Source organism: Excalfactoria chinensis, chromosome 1 (genome assembly GCF_039878825.1).
Source record: "Excalfactoria chinensis isolate bCotChi1 chromosome 1, bCotChi1.hap2, whole genome shotgun sequence".
NCBI classification, from domain to species: domain Eukaryota; kingdom Metazoa; phylum Chordata; class Aves; order Galliformes; family Phasianidae; genus Excalfactoria; species Excalfactoria chinensis.
Window position 1 is genome coordinate 62,767,442 of NC_092825.1, and position 25,157 is coordinate 62,792,598.

Consider the following 25,157-nt stretch of genomic DNA (forward strand, 5'->3'; position numbering starts at 1 on the left):
TCCTCAGATGTTAGCTGCTAATACAGACTGAGGACTGCTGAAAGCGAGCAGTGGTACTGGAGAGCTTGAGATAACTTTCCCTCCCTGGTGGCTCAAGTGGGCTCTGGTTCTGCTGAGATTCACTCACAGAACGGTTTCCTTGTTGCTTTTATTGCTTCCTGGCAAGTGAACTGAGATTGGTCAGCAGTCCTCAGAGAGACCTTCACAAGACTGTTCGCTTCCATCTACACAGCACTAAGCACATGCAAGGCACAATTGAATTAATCAGGGCTAACATGTATGCAAAATCACCAAGGCTCCATTTAAGAGATGACAACTTTGATATCATACTGTTCATTAGCAGCCAAGGAATTGTTGCTGCTTCTCTAACTGGATTATTAAATTGTTTACTGATGTTACATCTCGTTTCCAATATTAATCGTTCATTGATAGTACTTAGTGTGGTTCTACGGAAAAGAGCTAGCTCTAGGTGACACATAGGATTTATTTTCTCTCCCTAAATTGTGTTTTGTTTGCACTTCTGAGCACATTCTTTAATTTTTGGTCCAACGATTTCTGCCCAGGATCCGGCAGCCAATGCTCTCAGATGGAGACTGCCATACAAAGTCTGCAGCTTGAGTTCTCCTCATGGTAGTACCTGCCTTTCTGCAATATATTTATTTTGTGTCCTTTCACAGTCAGAGTGGACCCTGGAAGTAAGTTATGCAAATCCCTAGGAGTGGAGAGGGGGGGGTTAAATCTGATCTGCAATTAGCACATTATTCTCTGCTATGCGACAAGAATAAAATGCTGCTCAGTGGCCTATAGAGTAATTGGTTCTGCAGGGCCTAGGAAAGTAGCAGTAAGAGGGCCTCAAATCAGACAAGGAAACAAAACTAGACGATGTATATAGCTCTTAAAGCATCCCATGCCTGGGTCTGGTTAGTGAGGAAGCACCAGGTGCTGTGACCCCTCTTGGGTTGGGGGGATTGATTGCCCCATGCTTGCTCAGGTCACCGTGTTCACCTGCTAAACAGGGCAGGGCTTAAAGCTCAGCCTCCCTCAAGAGCCGTGCCCCATTCATTGGCACCACCTCACTGAAGAAAATGCAAGTCCATTCCCTTGCTTTTTAGCAAAATTGTCTTCTGTCTGTAAGAGACTATTCCATTTCAGATTTTCTACCCTTTGAACTAAAATTCTCATATGCATCCTTTAAAAAGCCTGTGCTACAATTGCAAGCCTAAATTACGTGAATTTAAGAGAATATGAGCAAAACTGCCTTTGAGGGATGGTTCTTCTTTCAGTTCTGGAACTATTGTCTTTTTCCATCTTCACAACTATAGTCTGCTTGCATGTAACATCATCTGGAATCGATGTGGTGGTACCGCTAATGGACTGGGTAAGGAGAGTCATTTGTCTGGTGTGAACAGGGCTCTTGTACTCTGTGCCTGCATGTGCTGAAGATAACATGGTAGCACATGTGTAGAATTATCCTGTATAGCTTCTATTACAAAAATAGAGGAATGTGTTACAGTGCTGCTAGGAGCACCGTTCTCAAGTACAGAAGGCTTCAGCTGTTGCTGTGTTATACCTACAAAGCAAGGTAGTGAGCTAACCCACAGACCATTTTTAAAGATTTATGCACGTTTGTTTTTTTTTATTATTACTTGTGTCTATCTTCCACTTAATGGTTATATTTCATTTCCTTAAACTGTGATGTTCCTGACGACACACAGTGAAATAGTCACCAGGCTTGCAGTTCATTGGTATCATGGTTGTTTTCATAGTTGACGAGGCAGTTTTTCAAAACATGGCTTGTGAGGTGTGTTTGATCCCACTGGAGACACAAGGTGCATAATATCCAGAATTGTCCTCTGGAGATTATCCATTAAGTTCAGTGGGGTTGGATTAGGAGCCACGAAAATGCTGGATGAAATACTTTTGTCACAGAATAGTCCAAAATCCTTCTATAAACTGTGTATCATGCCCGACAATTCTGGAAAACGTTGCTCACAGCTTTTTATATCACATTGCAATTGCAATTGTGTTGAGCAGTCTCTTGTCTAAAATAGGCCAGTGTGAGGGTGGCAAGCATCTATCTGCTGTGATTCCGGCTCTCGCTCCTTGATTTCTTTTTCACATTAGTATGGAAAGATACTCTTTTAGATTTTTGCTTTTGGATTTTCAGCATTCATTTCCAGCAGAAGAAAATCAGAAAACTGCCAAAAGAAAGATGAAGTTTCTCTACGTTGGCCCTGGTTCGTTAGTGCAAATCAATGTGTATTTTATAATACACAATTGAACAGCTCTAAATTAATTGTGATTACTAATATATGCATGGAGGTATAAAATATATAATAAAACATCCCTAATGGATGCCTACCTGTTTGAAAATAAACGATTTTTGAACTGCCCAGGAAACCTGGACAGAACAGGATTCACTTGGTTGGACTGCAGCCTCCCTGGGACTGCATTGTTGATGGCTGACAACCCGGGCTGCGGCAACAATAGCAGGATTTCTGGGGAATGCATTATGTTCACAGTGCCACCGGTGGAAGAAACGCTTGGTAGCAGCTGATAATTAATGATCAATTTGGAGATTATCACAAACAATTTACAAAGGTTGACTTTTCCTTTAGAAGTCCCTTTGGATAGACTGGATGTTAAATTACCTGCCTAAGGCTTTTACTTTACTTGCGCTAATAAGATGAAAACGACTGTGTTTGAAGAGCTCTGAACTGAACTTTTCAGACTGTCTGATAATCCATACAACTCTTCTTTAAACATCTTAAGTGAGTGAGCAAATAGAGGCTATAATAAAACTGAAAACCATCATACGGGCACATGTTACCGCCCAGTCTAAGTAATGGGGCATGACAAATAGGAGGCACTGTGCTAGAGTTCACGTTTTCATTTTATGGCACACATTGAATATCTGATCATCAACCAGAAGATAGAAACAATTGGGATGGGGGTATCGTTTTCAAGTGGAAGGATAAGATTTAGACTGCTGTGACCTGAGAACAGGATGGAGAACAACTGTATCTTAATCCATACTTCAATATTGTCTCTCCACATCATGGTGTACAGACCACTTAAAATCCTTTCCTCCATTCCTCGGTCTGTAAAAAGGAATTAGTAATCCTTATTTACTTCAGAGGGTATAATAATCCTTACTTACTTCACAGAAGGGATATGTGAAGAGTAATTAGTATTTCTGAGTGCTTTTAAGGATGAAGAGTAGTGCAAGTATATAACGCTCTCCAGTAAACTGTGTAAAGGAGAGGAGAGAAGCTTTCACCATAGTGAAAGGGATGTGAAGGCCCAATAATAGCTGCGCTTCTCATTTCCCCCCTTTAAAGTGAGGGTGGAGATGAGCAAGAGGAGAATGGGAGATGAGGGGAGAAAAAAGCCTTGGAGTATCCAGTGTGTTCCTTTGTAAGAAATGGAGGGGTTTGCCACCAACACACAGTTACATTCTTGGTTCGTGCTGTGGACGGGTTAGTAGAGCCCAAAGTGCACTGTCAGATAGGAGTGTTCGCCTAGCATTAGTTTTGCATTTTAGAGTCTTTATGTTGAAATTTTTAAAGCTTAAAACCTGACACACCTGTGTGAACCATTTGCAAAAGAAAGAGAGGCTCAACAGGAGAGTCTTTGCCTTCAATTTGTGAATGAAGGAGGAAGGTACAAGTTATAGTGATAAAGAAGCTGCCCTTCCTAGGGAATTCTGTCATTTCAGTGTGCCTTTATAAATTACTTACCAGGGCAGAGGTTGGAAAGGGGACATGTTTTGGCTCTCCATCGTTACCTTGCTGGCACATTTATCTGACAGAATTGTTCCTCATTTTCACTGTACAAAGGAATTCTCATCATGGCTGTTGAGTAACAGGAAAAAATGGAGACCAGAGCTTGTGTATTGCTGCCTAAGCTGTGCTATGGATCCCTGTGGGAGAGTGGCTGGGACTCAGGCTTCCACTTGTGTGCCATACTGGGCAGCTTGCTGAGAAGACAAGAACCAAACTGGTGCAGTGGGTTATCTGTGGAATGGGCATTGTCAGCAAGATTGTATGATGCCAGAAGTGAGATTTTTTCCAATTAGTTGTTCAGAGTAAAAAGCACTCAGCAATTGTAAATTGCCATGGCATTACCTAGCAAGGGGTAAGCTTTAATCTTGTGTGAAGGACGGAGAAGGGGAGCCAGGGAAACTGAATGGGGTAATGGAGAGGCCTCAATGAAATTCTTCTGCTAAATGCTAGTGTGTGGTGTTCCTTTTTGTTGTTGTTTATAGTTTTGGTTGTTGTTTGGTTGTTTTGGTGGTAGTTTGTTTTGTTTTTCTGGTTCTTATTGTTGTTGTTGGGTTTGTTTGTTTGTTTTTTGCATTATCACTGTCCAGAGGAGAAAGATTAATAGATTTCTAGATAGATATGGCCAGTATATTAAAAAGAAAAAGGATTCTGAAGTTCTGTTGTCAGACTGGATAAAGAAACTTAGTTTTGCAGTTACAAGAAACAGTAGCTGAATTGGGTACTTAATTTTTCCCCTTGCTCACACAAAACTATCGGGTAAGTTAATGATACAAGCTAGTAATACAAACAGTGATTACCAATAAAATATTTTCTTTCCTCCAAAAAGAAAAAAAAAAGAAAATCCGAGCTTGCAAAGGTTTATATAAAGGTAGTTAAACATTCTTATCTCTTGTGTAGAAATAGGGAAACTGGGAGCCAGAAAGCTTCAATAAATTATGCAGGGTCACAGAGGCAGCTGCTGATAAGTGGGCACTGAATAACAGCCTTCTGAGTTCCATACGCTGTGTTTCAGTATCCCGCATGCAGTCAGTTACGTGCTCGAGGTTTCCATGTTTGTGCTTCTTCAACAATGATCTGCTCCTGTGGACATCATCGTACCGCAGAATTGCATTTCTGTGGCGTACTTTAGTTGTCAACCAATCCTCTATCCAAGATGCTATTCAAACAGTGGTAGAGCTCACCAAATTACTATTCACCCAAACCAAGGCTGTTTGTTACCTTTTTGATATTAAAAATGGAACACTGGACCTTTGGTATTGTGTTTGGCACCAATTCCTGCTGTTAACCTTGAAAGCATAACTGGTCATCTGCGTGTGATCAAAATAGGGGAGTGTTTGGCAGATACAAATGAATCAGTGTTTTTTCTTGGTGTCTTATTGTAATGACTGCAATTATTCCTTATTGATCGCTGTGCCTGCAGTAGGCAGCTCATCTCTTCTGGCTTAGCAGTGCTCTTCCAGGTGCCCCCTTCAGGTGCATCAGCTGGTTTGCTGGGAGATCTGCTTTCTGTTGAACATACAGCACATTTTTGTGGAGATAAAGGGCAAAGCTCTCTTCTAAAGTCAGACCACCATGGTAATCCATGCCTTAAACTGCTAAGTTGTTTTACTACATCCTGGTAAAAGCAGTTCTATGCAAGCATACTTTATTGGTGATTTTTTAAAGCACGTTTGAAGGCAGCATGTGGACAGTGAGATGTGGGAAGAGTCCTGTGTTTATTTTAGGATGTGTTTGAATGAATCTGCCTTCTTAAACTTGCTGGAGCTAGGGAAGAGGGGCTGTGCCCCATGTAGATCACAAAGGCCTCTCTGAGGGGGATGGCTTTGGTAACGGAAAAAAACAACAAAAAAGGATCCAGTGTGTGGTGGAGGAGGTAAAATAAACAAACAACACTGTCTGGTTGCTATTCCCCACCAAGGTTCCTTTATCCTTGCAGGCTCAGTCAGTGGTCAGCCTGTTAGACACCCTCCCTATTCTGGCCATTCTGTAGTGGTGTGCCTTAGCAGCACTGGTTTGTACAGCTGTGGCTTTGTGGAGCTCCACAGGAGTCCTGCTTAACAATGGGCCCGAAGGTGGACAAAGCACCTCTGGAGGGCTGGGAAGCTCCTTTCTCTGAGGCCTGTGGGGGAAAAGATGTTGCTTTCAGGTTTTTTTGCCTCCTTCCCACCCAAATCCCAAAGATCTGGAGAGTGGGCACCTTCATACAGCAGTGATTTGATGCCTGCCACTGTGCTGTACTAAAATTATATTCCAGACCCCTTATAGTCCTACAGATATTATGTCTCTTTGGAACAGTCTCTCATTCTTTCATTTGTCGGTTTGTTTTTGTTTATGAGAAGTAATACGCATTTGTCTGTGCACGGGTATACGTACTGTATGGATAATAGCTGTGTTCCAATGATGTAGCTGCTCCAGCAGCATCCAGGGTTAACGTGTCTTAGGATGGGTAATTATCAAATATTGTGACTTGAAATAAATCTTGTCCTTTCTTTTGAGGTTCAGCAAGGCATCTTTGGAATCAGATATAGAAAAAGATCAGCTATTAGGCAGTGATGAGCTGAAGGCAGTGCACTTCCTGAGGTATGCGGTTCCAGCAGTGGGGAAACACTCTGTGTCTGCCGTCAGTGCTTGGAGAGGGGCTCAGTAGCACCTTAAAACAAACAATATAACAGTTCTCAGCCTCGAAGCATGAATGAAAGTGTCTTGACTGCACATTGCACTGAGGAGTGAAGCCAGAGCCTTGCAGCAGCCCACAAACTTTTCTGTTCTACCTCTCATGCAGTGCATTTGTAGGAGCAGAGGTGTCGTGGCTGTGTGTGTGCTCTGCCGCTTATCGGTGGATGCAGAACCACCTGAACACATGGGAAAAAGAATCAGCTTCTCTTTTGGAATATTGTCAGAAAGGCTGAGTAAAATTATTTAACCAATTTTTGTTTTACTCTATTTGTATTTCAGAGTAGTTTTCAGAGGCAGCAATTTTCACTGGTTTCTGAAAGGCAACATCTGGGCTTTGGAACAGTCTCTTTTCAGCTTTGGAAATTCTACCTCAAATTGCTTAGACATTATAGATGTTTGAATTTTTTTGTTTTGTTTTTTTTTTTTTGTTTTTAGCATAATAGAAAAGCAGTAATGTATTTATTCCCTGTCATTTTGTCTTTAAGTTCAGTTTATTTTTCTTTCTCAGTCTTTCGGGGTTATTTGTTCCTGGGGTAAGAATGCACCTGTCATGTACAAACCTCCCCAAAGGAAGGGGGGAACAGGCAGACACATGCATGTGAACAAAACATAACAGAAGTTCCAGGCAGCTGGAATTAACCTGTTGGAAAGAAAATGTTTGCATCCGTTGGAGATATTGCTCTGCCTCAGTATGTTTTCACATATACACAGAGAAAACTTCTCACTGTGCTTACAATTCTTATTGGTACACAAAGGCTTTCTGAGGCCCCAGTTCTGCTCCCATGGAAGTTGCTTAGAGGCCCAGTATTTCCCCGATTCAGGTTCAAGCCATGAATGTATATGCATGCATACTTCACTAGCACTATCAGTTTGACCAACAGATGTACAGTAAGCATATGGATGTATGTGTGTAGGTGTTCCTGTGTTTATTTGCATTTTTGTTGTAAAGCTGTGCGCTTGTTGCAGACTTGTATCCAAGTCAAGATTGGAGCAAGAGTTTATGTAAGAATAGCAGAACAGTAAGGTCAGCTGTGTAAGCATCAGGAGCTATACTGAAAACAGTTTTGAAAGCGCTGTTATTTGAGTGTTGATTAGAATCAAACATGCATGCAATGTAAACTTCTTAGTCTGAACTACCTGTAGGGAAATTCAGAGTGAAGCAGGGGAGAAAAAAGAGAGATGTACGTTAATTTTCCTTTTTCTAATTTTCTTTTCTGCTTCATTTGTGGTTATACACAAACTCTGGTGATGCGGAAGTTTAGAAAGACTGAAAAAAAATCCATTTGTTGAGCTCAGTGTGTAAATAGGGAAAGTGAGGGTGGCTTGCAGCTGACTGGCTGTTCCGTCGGAGCCAGCACTGTTAGGCCATGGCCTGGTGGAAGAGTGGGAAATGTTGTGTCGTAAGTTAGCTAAGTCTCAGTCAGCAGTGTGGCTTCTCATGCTGAAATCTGGATGTCCTCTGGGAGAGAGTTTTATTAGGAGTGTTGATTCCGATGAAAATAATTCATCATTTGGTAACACTAGAAGAATCTTGTGTTCAACTTCATTTGACAAAGAATAGGAAAGACCAAAAGCAGCCCCCTTACATTGTGAAAGTTTTAGTATTAGCTAACTTATCGGAATGAGCCTGAGCTTCCTCAAATGTCTCTGTAAGAAATCATTCATAATTATCATAACTTTAAAGTGTTTTCATCTCTTTGCCTTCACTTCACTCACTGCCAATGGAAGTTAGTGGTATGCATGTCTGCATGTGATGTAACGGTTTCTTGCAGCACGCAACACTGCTCTCCCACTCAGCAGCTGGAGACCGATTGAATGCTTCTCTGTCGTTTTCAAGAACTGGTTTGTACAGGGAAGTTTCAAGACCCAAAATCTCAAATTATTTGATTAGACTCAAGTTGGTGGTTCGGCAAACAGTGACGGTGTGTTGCCGTGATAGAGGCACTTCTTATTGGTGACCAGTTCCTAGAACTTTATATGAAAATAAAACCAGAATTCTGCTAATTCTACTGTAAAGTCAGGGCAAATACAAAAAAATAAGTAAAGAAAAGTGTAAAAAGCTAAGAGGTATGGGGAGCTGAAGAGCAGGAGGGAGGTTCATTTCTAAAGGGTAGGGGAGGAGAGTAGGATGCAAGAGTTAATTTGAGGATGCACTGGAAAATAAATGAGCTTGTGAATTTAATTCAAAATCATCCAAGCAGAGTCTTTTGCATTAAAGAGGCCAATGATCAGGCTCAGTTTACTTGAAACATCAACAGTGACTGCATCCTGCTGTTTCAGAGTTTGTGCTGATAGATGCTCAGCGTCTTGACACCACACCACTATGTTTGTGCACTGCCTGCACGCTAACCACATTTTCACTGCATGGCTCAAAACTTCCATTTGGAAAAGTTCTTTAAAAATCCATGTTTTGAAGTTTGGTCTTTTAGAGCCATGCTTTAAAGCAGAATTAAATTCAGATTTTATTTTATTTTATTTTATTTTATTTTATTTTATTTTATTTTATTTTATTTTATTTTATGATTTGGAGAAGCTCTGCAAGGCTTTTGGGCTTTTTGAATTGGCATACAAGCTTGCGAAGAATAAAAGGCTTAGGAATTGACAGGTATGAAACAAAAGCAGGCTGAAAGGTTCTCGTGCTACAGCTGAGTTTGCAACGTGTCAGGGGAAAATGGCTAAACTTCCCTGTGCTGCACCTGCATTGTGCTGGCAATGTGAAGTCCTGTTTGGGATATTCAAAAAGAATTGTGCAGTATTCTTTGCAGAGATATAATATAGCATGTTAGTAGGAGCTGCTTTATCGGCTTTCAGATTTGATAGTGATCAGGGCTTGGTTTGTTTCAGACTTGACTATTTCACCAAGTAACTTCAGTGCACATGAAAGATCTTTCCTACTTACCTGCTTGGGAACTTTAAACATGAATTTTCTTCACTTTGTAGTTTTCTTAAACCTTATTTTTTAATGTGTTTTTTGTTTTGTTTTGGCATGAATTCTTTGCAAGTGAAAAAAAAAACCTGAGATGATGAATTTTTAGTTTAGAGCTCAGATTTCATGGAGAGCTTTTATTTCAGTTTTTCTAATGAAAAGAGAAATATTTACAGGATTTTTATTTAATGTTTTATTGAGAGACACTTATAATGACTTTCTTATTAGAGGGTCTTGAAACTTACTGTAGAATCAAATAATCATGTAATGGCCTGGGTTGAAAAGGACCACAGTGATCACTAGTTTCAACTCCTCTGCTGTGTGCAGGGGCACCAACCACCAGACCAGGCTGCCCAGAGCCACATCCAGCCTGGCCTTGAATGCCTCCAGGGATGGGGCATCCACAACCTCCTTGGGCAGCCTGTTCCAGTGCATCACCACCCTCTGTGTGGAAAACTTCTTCCTTCTAATATCCAACCTAAACCTCCCATGTCTTAGCCAGGATGAAAACATTTACCACTAGAATTTTGCAAAGTACCTTTTCCTGGGAGACAGCTTCCATAGAACATAGGATATCAGGTTAGTCAGTTGCCCTGCCATGAAGATACAGTACTGTACTTCACATTGCGAACTTAGAAATGATGGAGGATAGAGTTCCCTACCCATTTATATTCAGAATCTCTTCAGAGATTCTAATTCTAATTCTAATTCAGAATTAGTATTGATTGTACTAAAAGATTTGTGTCAATGATATACTCCATTCATGGAGAAAATGTGGAAAGAAAATGGGAGGGGAAAAGAGAGGGAGTGAGGTGTGAATTTTTGTGTAGCCTTAGCACAAGGAGGTTCTGGTGGCAGCTATGGAGGTAGAGAAGTGCTCAGAGGTACTGCACAGGTTATGCCACTGCAGTCTCCTTGCTTATTAACTGAGGTAATTTATTCACCAAAACCTTACTTGAACAGTGCAACTTATTTGTAGCATACGTGCATTTTTAAAGATGGCTGATGGATATGATCTCCAAAAGTAATAATTAACGGGTTATTGCATCTCATTGCAAGTGACAGCTGAGGGTGTGCATGAAGCACATACATTTATTGATTAGCAGATTAAGGATGTTTCCTGATTACTTTTTTTTTTTTTTTAATTGTAAAATTACTTCAGTAAAGAATTCCAAACCAGGCTACAAATGACTGAAAGACATTGCCAAGTGAAGTCTGTTTTGAGTGGTATGTGTAGAAACAAGTCAGGCTTGCAGTTCCCAGTGGGACAGAGTGTGGGAGCCTGCCACCCTTACTCATGTTGAGTAATACCTTGTTACACAAGGGATCCTGTCAAAATGAATGGTGTCTGTTTTTTAGAGGTACCAGTTATTCAGCATGCATAAACAGGCTGGGGCCAGCACATGGGATGGAGATGGTCATTTGTGTTAACTGGCATCTTTTGATCAGGCTGCCTGTGGAAACCATGGCTTCAGTAAGTCCAGAAGCATGAGCTGTGTCATTTGTGCTAAACATGAGCAGAGATGGGGCAGATGCATTTTCTGACGGCGTTAGTAAGCTTGTGACTACCCACCTATTCCATGTAAAAGCAGAATCTATGGGATTTCCCATTTATAAATTAAAGGGAAATATCCCTGCAGATCAGGAAGAATCAGAAATCCCACTGCAGTATGTGGGACTGGTTTAATTTACAGCATTTGGCTTGAAATCAAACCATCTTAGCGAGTCAATTCACGGTGCAGTTGTTGGTCCGAATCAACCTCGCGCTGTGGCTGAGGGATCCGAGCTGCCTGTTGTGTCTGTATGTCCGTCTGCTCAGTACGCGTCCCTCTGCCTGCCTGCTCCCTGTGGAGCTGAGTGAGCCCAGCCCTGCCCATGGGAAGGAAGGAGCCCGTGGCTGCCCACGAAACCCAAGAGGTGAGTGTTTTCATGCTGATTCCGGAGCTAGCTCCACGACGCCAGGCTGTCACGCTTGGTTATGGTGAGAACACAACAAGGCCTCCCTGGAGAAGGGCAAAAAGAAATCTCGCACAGTCAAAAATTTGACATACAATTTAAATCATCTCTCTACATCCTGTGGACTTGGAGCTGTCAAAAAGGCAAAGCCTGCATTTGAATGGAAAAGCTTTTTATTTCTTTAAAAAGTGTACCAACTATAATTATCCATAACTATGCAGGCCTGTTTTAATGCTGTTTTATAATTACAGGTCTTAATGCTAGATTATACAAAGTCATTTATAAATAGTCAGAACAGAGGGACTTTGGGAGTTTTTAACCTGTAGATTGCTGTGGGTTGTGGCAGCTGATGGGATTTTGCCTGTGTATGTGTGGTGTTAGCTGTGCAGTGATTGATGAATCCCTTAATTAACTCCCAACAAGTTAAGATTTATGGCCTCATATCTTTTTCTCCTGACACATCTGTGTTTGTCACTTTTGAAGACATGGATAAGCCATTTCTCCAAAAGCTTTTGTGGGTATCTGAAATGTTTCTGAGGTATTTTGCTTAATGTAACAAGATTAGAGTTTTATGACATAAAATTTATGAAATTTTATGGTGTGAGCAATCAAAATGGGATGGATGCTGGTTGTATGCTAGAGGGCACTATCTCCTTGAATACTGGATGCTGCTCTAGATTTACTTGGGGTGTACAACCATGTATCGAATGAACCAAAAACCAATGAACAAATGTAGTGCAGACATCTAAATGAGGTTCTGTTAGAAGTAACAATAAAAAAGTAGACCTGTGAAAAGATCGCTTTTTGAAGCGGTTAAACACAAGAGCAAAACCAAACTGATGTTATCTGGTAGACTGAAATTTTTGGGGTGGAACTGATATTTGTACATGGCACAAAGGAAAGATTCTTGTGGATGCTGTGCATCTCTTCATATGCAGTGGGAAAATTCCACCGTGCTGCACTCAGTCTGTAAGCACTGAGATCAGTAGCCTCAGTTTAAGCTTGCAGTCAGCTGTAAGTTGAGAGGGAATAAAGAAAGATATGGAAAATCATCTTCTATTGTGAAATGAATCACATCCGGAATTTGTGGTCTAAGAGTGTGTTAGAAGGGTGAGACTTTATCTCCCTTGGAAAACAACAAGAAGAACAAAATGCCACACTTCGGCTACCAGAAAACACATGTATTTAATGAAAATTTAACACAATTTTGCATATCAGGAGGCCATTCCAAAAACAGAACAGTATCCCTTTACAAGAAATAGGGTTCATCACCATATTTTTTTAATTCATCACCAGATCTAAACTTTCATTTCCATCCTAATCAAGTCTGGGCGCGGGGTTTATGTTTCAGATATGTCTCTACAGTGGGATTAGTTCTGCTGCTTCCCACTACATCTCAACTTTGCAGATTTAAGTTGACTAAAAAAAATTAGTACTCGGGTATTGGGTTTGTATTCAGAAGAAATGATTAATGGCAATTCCAAATTCAGCCCTCCTTTAATGTCTTAAGAGGACGGATTCCACCTGCAGGGATGTCCTATTAGATTCAGTTTCTGGTCAGCTGTGTTCTAACTTCTCTGAAAGCTGTGTCTTGGGTTTTTGTTTTTGTTGTTGTTTGTTTTGTTTTTGTGATTTTTTTTTATCTTCCTATCTATAAGTTATTGATGTTTGAGGAAACTGACATTTATTCTTCATATATACTCTTGTTTTGTTAGAGAGGGGTGAGGTGCTGGCACAGATTGCTCAGAGGGGCTGTGGATGCCCCATCCCTGGAGGCATTCAAGGCCAGCTTGGATGGGGCCCTGGGCAGCCTGATCTAGTATTTGCTTTAGCGGCTGGCAGCCATGCCTGTGGCAAGGTGGTTGGAACTTAGTGAGGTCCCTTCCAGCCCAAGCTGTTCTGTGATTCTATTCTATATTCTATGATTGTTAAACCTTCTTCCAGAGTAATTGAAAACCTTTTTGAGTTTAAACTAATTTGAGGAAAAGATCTTCAATCTATGGGAGTTGTAAACCATTGTGTTATCCCTGAGTGTAGGTCCAAGATGTTAGGCAGACCTTTGTTAAGATGGTATAATCCTAGTAACTTCATAAATAGATAGACCTGCTTAAAAGTGCTCAATTTCAGATAACATTGTTACTCGCAATGTAGCTGTTTCCCTTTGCTTATTGTTTATATTGGGAACTCGCATCTCAGATATGGACTCTTTTAATACTTAGTATTAGTTCTGTAGGAAAATGAAGAGGTGTGAAAAGGATACAGACTGAGGGAGCATTTATAAGTCAGAAGAGGGACCGGTAAAGCTGCAGAAATTATGAGTGAATTTACTTTGTGTCATGTTGTCTTATTTGTGTGATCCAGTTGGAAATTTGATCCTTTGCTGCCATACTCTTTGGTATTTACTGACCTTTTGGAAGTCATTTCCAACTGAAGTATTTAGTTTGCTGTTTGTTTGTTTGTTTATTTGTTTTAAATCTTATATTTTCTTGTGGAAATTTCCTAGATGTTCCTAAGTGGTAATTTCCATTAATCCGTGCTGTTTGTGTCTGGTGTTAAAGGCAGTGATAGGATTTCTAAAAGCACAGATTTTGCCTGACTCAGGTTGGCTCTGGATAGAACTACCTAGATAACAAATTGCAGTCATTGCCTGGGCTACGTGACCCTCATCCAGCGCTGTGCCACTGCTTCTTCAAGTGTCCTGGTCAGCTGGGAGGCTGAGGCAAGTTGGATCAGTAACTTGGCTCTCTTAGCCACTTCAGCAATTTCTCAACCCTCTAGCATTATGATGGCCATATGGTTTGTAATATAAGCAGGATCTCTTAAGAACTGTGTGAGGAAGGAAAATGCTGCTGCTTCCTTTGCTGGTTTTTACTATGACCTGCAATCCAACCCATAGTTTTACTTCTAGATCATAAACATAATTGTTTTTCCCCTGTAAAAATGATGTCAGTCGTTTTGAGAACAGGTGACGAGCAGAAGGTGATGACAATCTGGAGTGCATTTACTGAACAGTGTATGGGAAACCATATATGCACTGATAAAGTTAGCAGAAGAGTTTTACTTTAACGTGGTGGTCAAAATCCTATTCTGGAACCAAGTGGCAGAATCCATGGTTGTTTGGGGTTCTCGCAACTTGGGTACAGAGTATGTACAAAGGTTGCTCCAAAAGTAATGACTCCTACTTTATTCTGTTGGCCCACAACACCGGAGGTGGTGGTATGGCATTAGAGGTTGAGCTTTCCCACCAGTATCCCATTATGTTTTGTTACCATGTGTCAGATGGCAGCAGAGGGGCAGTTGGACAGAATGGCATCTGACATAGAAGTGCTTATGAAGCAAAGGGATGTCATTGTATCCCTCTATGTGGAAAAAAAAATGGCACCCACTGACATTCACTGACATTTGCTGAATGTTGATGGAGACCAAACAGTGGATGTGTGCACAGGGAGGTGGTGGGTGGCGGCTTTCAGCAGTGGTGACAGCAATGTGAAAGACAAGACACATTCTGGAGACCCCTGCACAACAGTCACAGTGTGAAATGAAGAGCATCTCAATCAGTTCATCCATGTGTATCAGCTAATGGTGGGGTCTGAGTTTAAAAAGAGTGTTCTGTAGCTGAGAATTTGGTCTATCAGATAGTTTTATTGTGCTGTTTGTATTTCTTGTAGCTTCCATGGAAATAAATAGCAGGCGTTATTTTCAGTGGTATTTTCAGTACCACAAGTCTTCAGTACCACAGAGGGCATCCTTTCTCTGTGTTTTATCATCAGAGTGAATTGCAGTGAAGAATTTGGTAAAGAGCTTACAGTGTTTTTAGACATCTTATCAAACATAAGTGTCTTAAAATATAGAACATAACTATGCAATAATTGACTAATGATTTTGTGTCTCTCCCTTTTTGTTTGCCAAAATTGAGACAACTCTTTAGCGTTGATTTTGTAAAAAGTCCAGCCAGTGCTGAAATGAGTAACCAAAATGTTATACTCAAAATTAATAGAAAATGTGTTTCTTGGTGCGGTGCAATGCAGAATGTGAATAATTCACGTTAACTTCAGGGTGGCGTTCATGTTTTCTGCAGTAGAAAAGCTTGGGATCTGTCGTGCCAAACATTAGCTGTAAAATGCTGAATTCAGTGGGCTAGTAGAGAACTGCCAGTAAGAGTGTATCTGTGATCTCTGTCTTTATACATATGCTTCTCTGCAGACACGTAGGTGGGGAAGCCTAGAAGACAGAATTCAGGTAGGATGTATGAAGTGTTAGTCTGTTGGACTAAGTCAAACATTAATAGAAAATACAGATTGCTTCTCTCGGTACAGGCAATAGGTGGTGTTCAGAAGAACAGGCGATGTGCAGCTGAGTTTAGGTTCTGGTAGAGATTTTTTATTATTATTTTCTTCCCCCCCCAACCCCCCCTTTTTTTTTTTTTAATATAATCTAACTTGGCTCAGGAGGCAAAGCGCAAAATGAGATCATTAGAAACAAAATAAGTCCTAACAAAGGGCTGTTTAAAGTCACTGTTTGTTTTCAGACCCAGTTGACTGCTGCTAAGAACCATTTCGTGCTCAATATGCCAAATCGTATGGACATGCTCCACCTCACAGCAGCCCCACACATGGTTCAAGAGGCTGCTGGGCTTTTGAAATGCAGCCCTTTAACTGTGAAGTGGAAAATCAAAATGGGGTAATTAGAATCATAAATGCTAGATTTTTGAGGAGGAACAGTATTACTTCAGCCTGCCTTTTCAGCTTTTATGTACAATAGTCTTCAGTTTCCTTGTTCATAACCTCTTCTTTTCCACTGAATATTTCTCGTTTTTCTTTCTTTTCTTCTATTTTCTTCTGTAGGATTTCTTACTTTTCATTCCACTCCTTATTGCAGATGCCCCAGCTTAGCACAGAGGCCCATTATGCCATCCGTGCACATACCCTGATTTTCATGAACAATGTTGCTGTAATTAATCCCAGAAGTCTCTTGCATTTTAATACCTCACTGGACCCCTCTGTTTTGAAGCCCAAGCAGGAAGTGTTCCGGCTTCAGACTGTCTTATAAGATTTTCAGTGGTGCTTGGTTTGGGTGAAAACTTTTTCTGATGAGATAAGGATTCTATCAGTGTTGCTGAAAGGTGAATGTTACCGGACAATTTGGACAGTGGGCTTCAATTTTGAGCCAAGATTTTTGTGTGATTTTTACTATGTGTGCTCTACGCATATCCCTTGTGTGTCCTTTTATATGTAGAGGGATTACAGTTACATGTGTATTTTTCTGATCTGACTACGGGTAGGAAGTCTCAGATATCTTGACGAGTCTTCATTCACTCAGTAGAGCCTTGAATTTGTGTTGTCAAAAAGCTTAGATTATTAATGTCCAAATGTTTAATTGCTTAATTATCCCAGATCTGTGAACCTGAAAAGATTCTTTCAATGTGATTATAACACTCCACCGTTCACACAAGTGAAGTTTTATAAACACAGACATTTTGACTTGACAGAAAGCTATTTTATCTTATTTTGTTACATTGTTTTATTTCCTTATTCTGTTTTATTTTATTTTGATATTTTGTTTTGTAAGTTAAATACACGCGGAGGGTTATTCCTTTAAAGCTAAGTTGACAATAGCTTGTGTCTTACAGACTCTTGCGAATGCAAAACCAGATGGGCATTTTTTTTAAAAAGGAATTGCATTTCATTATGCAGTCTTCTTAGGTGAATTTTCGTGTTTAAGAAGCCAGAATACAGGAGAGTGCTATATTAGTGCATTATTCTCACAACAAACAAGCCACTGTTCTGTTGCTACCTGCTTGGCCATTGTTCCCAATTGTGTGTGCTTTGCAGTGGTATTTGGATGGTTTCCTGCTCTCTGCCAGCACAAAAAAGGCATTTCTGTTACAATGGCCCCTAACCACACAATGATGGCATTAAGGATTTATTTGGAGGTTTCATTATTTTCTCCTCTTTTGTTCCTTCCAGGATGTCTTCCAAGCGACCAGCCTCTCCGTATGGGGAAGCAGATGGAGAGGTAGCCATGGTGACAAGCAGACAGAAAGTGGGAGAAGAGGAGAGTGACGGGCTCCCAGCCTTTCACCTTCCCTTGCATGTGAGTTTTCCCAACAAGCCTCACTCTGAGGAATTTCAGCCAGTTTCTCTGCTGACGCAAGAGAACTGTGGCCATAGGACTCCCACTTCTCAGCACAACACAATGGTAGGTTTGCTAATGGTCTATTGTGCTTACATCCATTCTTTGAATTCTGCCTCTACAGTAGTTTGGCATCCAGATCTGAACTTTATGGAGTATACAATGCATAGTTACACATACAGAACATGCTACAATAATGTGAAAGCTCTGACCTAGCTGGACTGTCTTTACCCTCTGCTACAAACACTAAATCACTCTGCTTTTCCTCACCTTTGCCTGCTGGCATTTAGAGTGCTAAAATTTTTTAGCTACATCAATGTGAATTTGAAGTGTGTGTGTTCAGCAAACAGTAAATGGTTTTGGAACACTGTAAGTGAGAGTCATGTTTGGCATGGTGTCTGAAATATCACCTCAGTGCCAAGTTTATACAACAGTAAGGCACAAAACTCTGTATAAAGGGTAAGAAAAAAGAAACTTCTGATTTTGTCATTTTTAAAAAATTAGGTCCGATAGGTGTTTTGCCTCCAATGCACACAAGAAAACTGATAATGTTTACAGAAGTAAATCAGCTACCACTGTTTCATGTGAGTTACCACCGTTTTTGTGCACTTTATAAATGACACTGTGGGCTTAAGTCGCTACATTTAGCAGCCCGCTGGAAGTCTAGAGCTGGCTTTATCTAAAAGCAAACAAGAAGGATGAGGAAGCAATGCCTTGCTCCCCACTGGTAGTGTAGCGTCACTACTGCGAGGTGTTGTGTTTGATCCCTAACGTAGCATACCGTGATACATTTTAATAAGGCTGAAAAGTGTAGAGAAAGGAATTGAAACTCCAGGACTTAGGCACCTTAATGGAGATAACCTGTATGGACACACTTACACAGATCTTGCCTGTTCCCAGATTGACTGCAACTTTTCTGTTAGTCCCCTACTTCAACAAGGGCACTGACAATTTCACTTTAAGTGAAGATAATGAATGAACCTGCATATTTGAAGGCTTTTAACAAGGCGTTACCAAATAGGTGATGGTGTGTTCTCATAAAAGCCTGCAACAGCTCCATAGTGGTATTTAAGCCCTTACAGCTCGTTACGCATCTGTAACAGGCCCTATGTAAAAAGCCTTAGAGATTTTCTCTCATAGGACCAAGCCAGTGGATATTCAATGAAGCAGCTCTTCTAGACAAAATAATTCACTCATCTCAATCCATTTTTCTTTCTCTTTGGTACAGTGCTTAAGTTCAAACAGTGGCTTAGAATATCTTTTTTTAATTACTTTTTGATGTTATTGTAGCTTCATATGAATAAAGAAGAACACTGTTGGGAAAATTGCTTATGGACAGAGATGTCATTATCTTTTTCTACCTTGTTTGCTTCTGATTCTTTATCATGTTTTTTAGGGAGAGGTAATTTGTAAATACACAGTTCAAGCCACTGAGATGTTGGAATATGCAATTGGTGTGTGAGGTTTGCTGTAATTTGGCCTATTTTAAGAGAGTGTATTAGAGACTGTTCTGTAAGCTCTTAAGTCAATAGAAGAACTTGTCATGACTACAGCAGGGTGGAATCAGATTCTAATGAAATAAAACTTAATTGTCTGCTAAGGAGGCGTATTCTAGCTACACCTCACGGAAACATTTAACTATATTTTAACTGATTTTAACCAGCTTTTCTGTTTGTTTATAGTTTTTAAGACTATGAAGTTTAACTGATCATCTACTGTGAAGACTGTATTTAATGTGATGTTAAAACAGTGTGTTGTGTCTCTTGGTAATACAAAATACTGTATTACTGCATGTTTTAGACAGTTTTACCATGATAGTGTAATATTGTAAGCTCATGTGAAGCATTTTTTTGGCTTTGTAAAGACTGTTTTTGTCTTCATGCATGCTTAAGAAAGTTGTTAGTTTGTACAAAAGTGACATTTTGGTAGTATTTCTTTTTTAAGAAGTATCTTGTAAAATTAATCATCCAGGTAGGCCAGAAATGATGTAGCCTATGTGTCTCCAGAAAGAAGGATGTAATCAGTATAAATGAGTAGAATATGTACAATCCTTCCCTTGGCCATTGTGGTATGTATATCTCATAAGAAGAAAGTGACTAAAACTAGTCCTTGGATAACTTGTAGATGACTTCAGTTCGTGCGATTAGCAGTTTAAAAAGTCATCCCCAAAGAATGCTCTCACCTTCATAGCAGTACAAAGGTTGTTTTCATGCTGTTTAATCTGACATTCTGGGCTCTTCTACTGTCTCTAGGAAGCAAATCCACATGTGCGCACACCACCACATACTGCAGTCCAATACAGTTTTATTGACAAAGCTCCAGCAGTGTGCTTCACACTTCTTAATAGCTTGTCAGCTGTACCGCTACACCTACTGACTGAGTCTGCAAGTGACTATGGAGTTCTCATTTTGCAGCCACATGCTGCCCTTAGCAGGGTACACCTTTACATATTTCCCCAAAGACCCCAGCAGACATGCAGCCTGTCTGCAATCATGCACAGCGTCACTGTGCTGCACCCCTCTTGGCCATATTGCTTTGGGCATAGTTGTTGGCTATGACTCTTCCCCTGAGGGGTTTCTAGTCAGGCATGGTGTAGATCCACAGAGGCCTTTCATTGCTTGCTGCCCTGTACAACACCCATTTGGTTTAGGGAAACAATCTCAGCTGATGAAAAGTAAAGACAAGGGATCTGCAAAAGATACACAATTACAAAGTGTTGTCTCGTCAGTAGGCTGCATAGCTGTATTCCTCTTGTCACCACAGCCAGCCCTGTCTTCTCACATTTTGCCTCAGCAACGTGTCTTGAAGAGACAGTTAGAAAAACAATTTCAACCTTGAGAATCAATTTCTTGGCCTCACTTTTCTAGCTGTCAATTGACCCTCCGTTTCATAGGTTACTTCCAGCTGTGCTTCCTTTCACAAGTCTTGCCAGCTGGGACATCCTAGGATCCTCCAGGTAAAAGGCTGATTGCAATAGAGTGATAAGAGTTTGCCCAACTTAGACTTTCCAAATTTTATCTTGTAATTTACTAAGTTTTAACAACTCCTGTCTTTGGCTGCTGGCATAGGGACACAGCTCTGAATGCTAGCTGAGTTTTCATAAAAGCAGGGTAAAAAATTCAAGAAAGAAATCTTCTAACCTCACCAAATTAGCAAAAAGCTGCAAAGCTGCATCCTCCGTCTGTGTGTGGATGGAAGATGCTGGAACTACAGCTAGAGAAAGATTGTACAAAAGACTCAACCTGAAACACAGAATATCCCATCTGAACATCAGAAGCCCCCTTTTTTTTTACTGTAAGGGTGACTGAGCACTGGTGCAGGTTGCCCCACAGATCTTGCAAGTTCTCCATCTACAGAAATACTCATAAGCTGCCCACACACGATCCTAGGCAGCTGGCTCTTTGTGGCCCTGCTTGAATTTGGACCAGATGAGTGTCAGAGGTTCCTGCTAACCTCAGCATTTCTGTGGTTCCATGAAAGGCAACTGCATCCCAAACTTATTTCCTCTTAATAGAAGTGAAATATTTCTTTTAGGTAGGAAAGCTCTTCCACTAGTGAGAAAAGAAACAATGAGTTATCAGACTTAAACTGAAGATTTGGAAAAAAAATATTAGACAGATCATTTGCTGTAAAGCGTGCGTTATCTGGCTGCCCTTGGAGTGCTCATAGCAGGCCTTAAGTGTAGCAGGGAAATACTTGAGGATTGCAGTACCTGTCTATATCTTTTTTGATTAAGCCTATTGAGGCTACAGTATTTGGATAGTGCAGATAGTTGTTAACTCACTGAAGTTCTGAGTTAGTTTTATTTCTATTTGTTTAACTTATTATATTTCTTAATGCTTTGTGCTTTTTCCACCTCCCGGGGCAGCTGATGTCTCCAGCAGTCTGTGTGCTAATTGCTGAACATAAAAGATACCAACACTAAAAGCACCGATTAAAGTACATTACAGACATTGTATACCATGTTCAGCTTCGGCTGTTCTTCATAACTGTCAAATATCTTCCTAACTGTAGAATATCACTCAAATACTGGACAAGATGAAAAAAAGAAAAGTTCTGACCAAAGAACTAACTGGTAAAGTCTAATTGTGGCAGTGTCCAAATCTTCCATGCTGTGTGGCTACATTTGCTCTCCTGCACTTGTCCTGCACTTTCAGTGGGATTTAAAATTCATTTCCAGCTGTGCTTTAAACTGGTATGAATTATTGCAGTGCACTGTTAAAGGGCTTTATTACTTCATATGAACAAATGCTGCATTTCTGTGGTGGATGAAGTTACTCCTCTGTAACTTGGGAATAATATTAAGAAATTTTGGCTGTATTAAGAATAACAGTTCTGCTGCTCAAAGAGCTTACCGACACATTGTCTCATGCTTTTCCTCCACTTGTCCAAAACAAAAGATTGCTTAAGGCTACATCTGAATTTTGTCATTGGATATGTCCTGGCCTGCACTTCACCTGTTGTTCTGGGGTCATCAATGTGTGAATAGTGTTGGATCAGAACAACGTGCGGCTGGAGCACTTAGCTGCTGTTCGGAAGTTGTGAAGGGAATGGAAATCTGAATGTACGTAGCTTTTACAAAAGTCAAATAGAACTCTAATTATACTAAGCTAAAGAATGCCTATTAAAAAAACCAACACAGTGGTTTTAGAGAAATTTTAATTTCCAGTGTACCTTTGTGCATCAAGCTTAGGATATGTTATTGTGATGCTACAATGCACAGTGTTGTGAACACCAGTGCCGTTATTGTGCCAGCTCTAATAATGAGAATTTCATTGTTTGGGGAGAGCAGTCTCCTACACTCTAGACAAAAGTGTAATTACTTTTGAACGATGTGGAATGTGCTCAGTTTAATAGCATGTAGAATAGATTCACAAAGATTCAGATAAAGCTAGCTTGGAAGCCATATGTGCAGTGTGGCAGTATGAAATTGTTAGCAGGCACCATCATTACAACACACACACATGCACACACACAGTTTCACAGTTTAAACTATAAACTGTTGTTTTTGTAATAGATAGACAGGCTTATCTGAACAAGACTAGTTTAATTAAAGCAGAAATGGTGGTAAGTTTGCGTTTGTCTGTTTCTGACATTCTTTGCTTCCTCGCTTGATGTTAAATTGATATTTATAAGATGATGAAATTGCATTGTTAGAAACATTGCATTATAAATGTAATCACAAAAGTAGCACATGGAAGCAGTTTCCACAGATATAATTTCAGCCTTGTATCAGAATTTGATCTTTTCAATCTTTACACTTGCACCATGGCAGAGGATGACTGTGCTGGTTATTAGGAAAGGGAACAAATAAGGAAAAATCAGCCTGAACCCATCAAACAGCCATTTGAAGCTGCCTGTTGCATTATTTAGTGCCCAGAAAACAGGGCACTAACCTTGAAAAGCAGTTGTGACAGAGCAAGAAAATGCTTTGGCTATTATCAGAGTGATGAGGTATCTTTCATTTAAGTTATTATAACTTAAATTTAAGTTACTGTAACTTATTTGTCCTTCTTACTGTAATTCTGTTCTCTTCAACATTGTCCCATTTATGTATATAAGTAATGCTTGCAGTATTTAACAAGTCCTTGCAAACTCTTGTACAGATCCTTTGTGAGGTGTGTACACCAAATAAAATACTTTCATCCTTCAGATGATACAGAGCACAATTCAGGAGCAGTATATCAGTTTATGGAACTTCCCTTACTTGTTCTACCAGGCTGTGAATACGGTGAATTTCATTTATGTATGGCCCTAGAAAACCAAAATGGATATTTATTCCAGTTGAAATAAATGGGCAGAAAGGCCAGCTGAAGTTTGAGATGGCCTGTTGGTGTTTTGATCAGACCCTGAAAGGTCCAAAGGTTGGTTAGGGGATAATAAATAAGTAATAAAGTAGGAAAACATTTCTTTTTCCCAAGCAGGAGAGTTAGAATGGTATTTAAAACAATAAATGAACAAATCAAGACCAGACTTATCATTTATAAATTGCCTGAAATGCAGGGTGCGGATGACTGTAGTCTTTTAAAGGCCATGAAGAGAAGTGGAAACAGCAGTTGTTTGTTTTTGCTGAAGATCATCTTACTGTGAAGCAGTCACATTTTTAATGGATTCATTTGAATGCAGTTAAGCAGAAAATAATCAACAGAAAAGCAAACACCTTTGTTTTATAGAAGTGCTGGGAACTGTATGCATCCATTGTTTGCAAGTGGTTATATGCCTAAGAATCAATTCATTGACTTCATACTGGAAAACATCTTCATTTAAGCTTCTTGCATAAATACTAGCAAAATCTAATTCAAGTGAATAGCTGAAAAACTGCACAGGAAGAAAAAGATAGGTAAAAACATAAACCCCATGGTCCTTACGAATATTTGAACCAGATGGTCTCTCTTATGATGAAGGGAAAAGAACTATCAAGTGCACGAGCAAAAAAATACTTAAGCCTTAAATGAAAAAAAAAAAAACTTGATCGTCTTTCTAAGTAATCTGCCTCCGTTTTCTGCAGTGGGCACAGTGGCTTCACTCCCAATTAGTATCTCAATTCAGACTGCTTTTAGTAGACTACTCAGCTTAGGTTTACACACACACACAAGGATTTAATAGGCAGTTTCACTGAGATTCTGCATTTTTCTGGAAATAGTGGATTGGCTTCAGCTCCGCCTGGCCAGCCTGGAGGTACATGCAGCTTTCATGGCTCCGAATTGTGGTAGCATGCCTGCAGCAGTACTTAGTAGGCAGTACCCAGCATACTGGGGCAACAATGAGAAAAAGCAAGATTTTCCAGAGGGAAGTGAAAGATGCCACAGATGGGAACAAAATTTTGAGGCTCTCAGTTGAGGAGCATTGCCGAAGATGAAGGTGAGGGTATAGAGAAAGCCCCATCAGAAGAGCAAGATTAGTAGCAATGTAGATAGACTTATATTGAAGTGTTCTTACTTCTTGATTTGGTTTTTGCTTACAGCAGTCAATCACTAGTGATGATATAACCTAGGTAGCATCTGTGGTATCTCTATCCAAATGTGGACTTTGTATAGTTTCTCCAGTCCAGATCCATAATTTCTTGCACTCTACTCAAATTTATTCTGAAGTTTTGTTTTTTCTCTAGTTATAGTGAGTCTTTACAGTATTTCAGTGAGCTGAAGACATTCCTCTGCCAATGAAAAACCCAATTCTTCATGGTTCTGGAAAGAGAAGGCAACAGAAATGTAGTTCTCATGTTTCTCTTTCAGCAGAGGGATTTACCTCCTTTGGCCAAGCTTATACACTTTCAAGAGTTTATGGCCTTGAGCTGGCAGTGTAACTGCTATCAGAATATAGACAACAGTGCACCAGGCTTTCTTGCCCTTATCTGACACATGTCATAAGGCACATGTGAATCTAACTTGACAATATTTTGCACGACACATAGTTCTGCATACCATCTTGAATCATTTTTACTTGAGTGGTTACCTCTTGTTTTTGGAACTTCCAGAACATAGTTGTGCTTTCTGTTCTCATCCATACACTTTTTATGTCCACTTTGCTTCCTCCTACCAGCTAGTATAGCATTCTCTATTTCTTTTCACTGGAGGTGAGAAAGCCACCTCCTCTAGTTGCAGCTTTATAAAAGCACTATTACTGTATCACTTTTTATCTGGTTGCAGTGGTCCTCTGAAAACTTTTTTCTCCTTGTTCATTTA

The 25,157-nt window shown here is 40.1% G+C and overlaps 1 protein-coding gene across 12 annotated transcripts in view; it reads left to right on the forward strand.

Annotated features, from left to right (window-relative positions):
- The window catches only part of SOX5 (SRY-box transcription factor 5), a 642,538-nt gene that overhangs the window by 365,720 nt on the left and 251,661 nt on the right, over nt 1-25,157 (forward strand). For 9 of the 12 annotated variants that reach the window (XM_072349118.1, XM_072349139.1, XM_072349148.1 and 6 more), the window contains one exon: nt 17,310-17,541. In XM_072349118.1, coding sequence (XP_072205219.1) covers nt 17,311-17,541 — 231 coding nt within the window. In that variant the 5' untranslated portion in view covers nt 17,310. The remainder of the gene's footprint in view (nt 1-17,309; nt 17,542-25,157) is intronic. The other 3 variants (XM_072349156.1, XM_072349165.1, XM_072349174.1) reach the window with 1 other exon arrangement.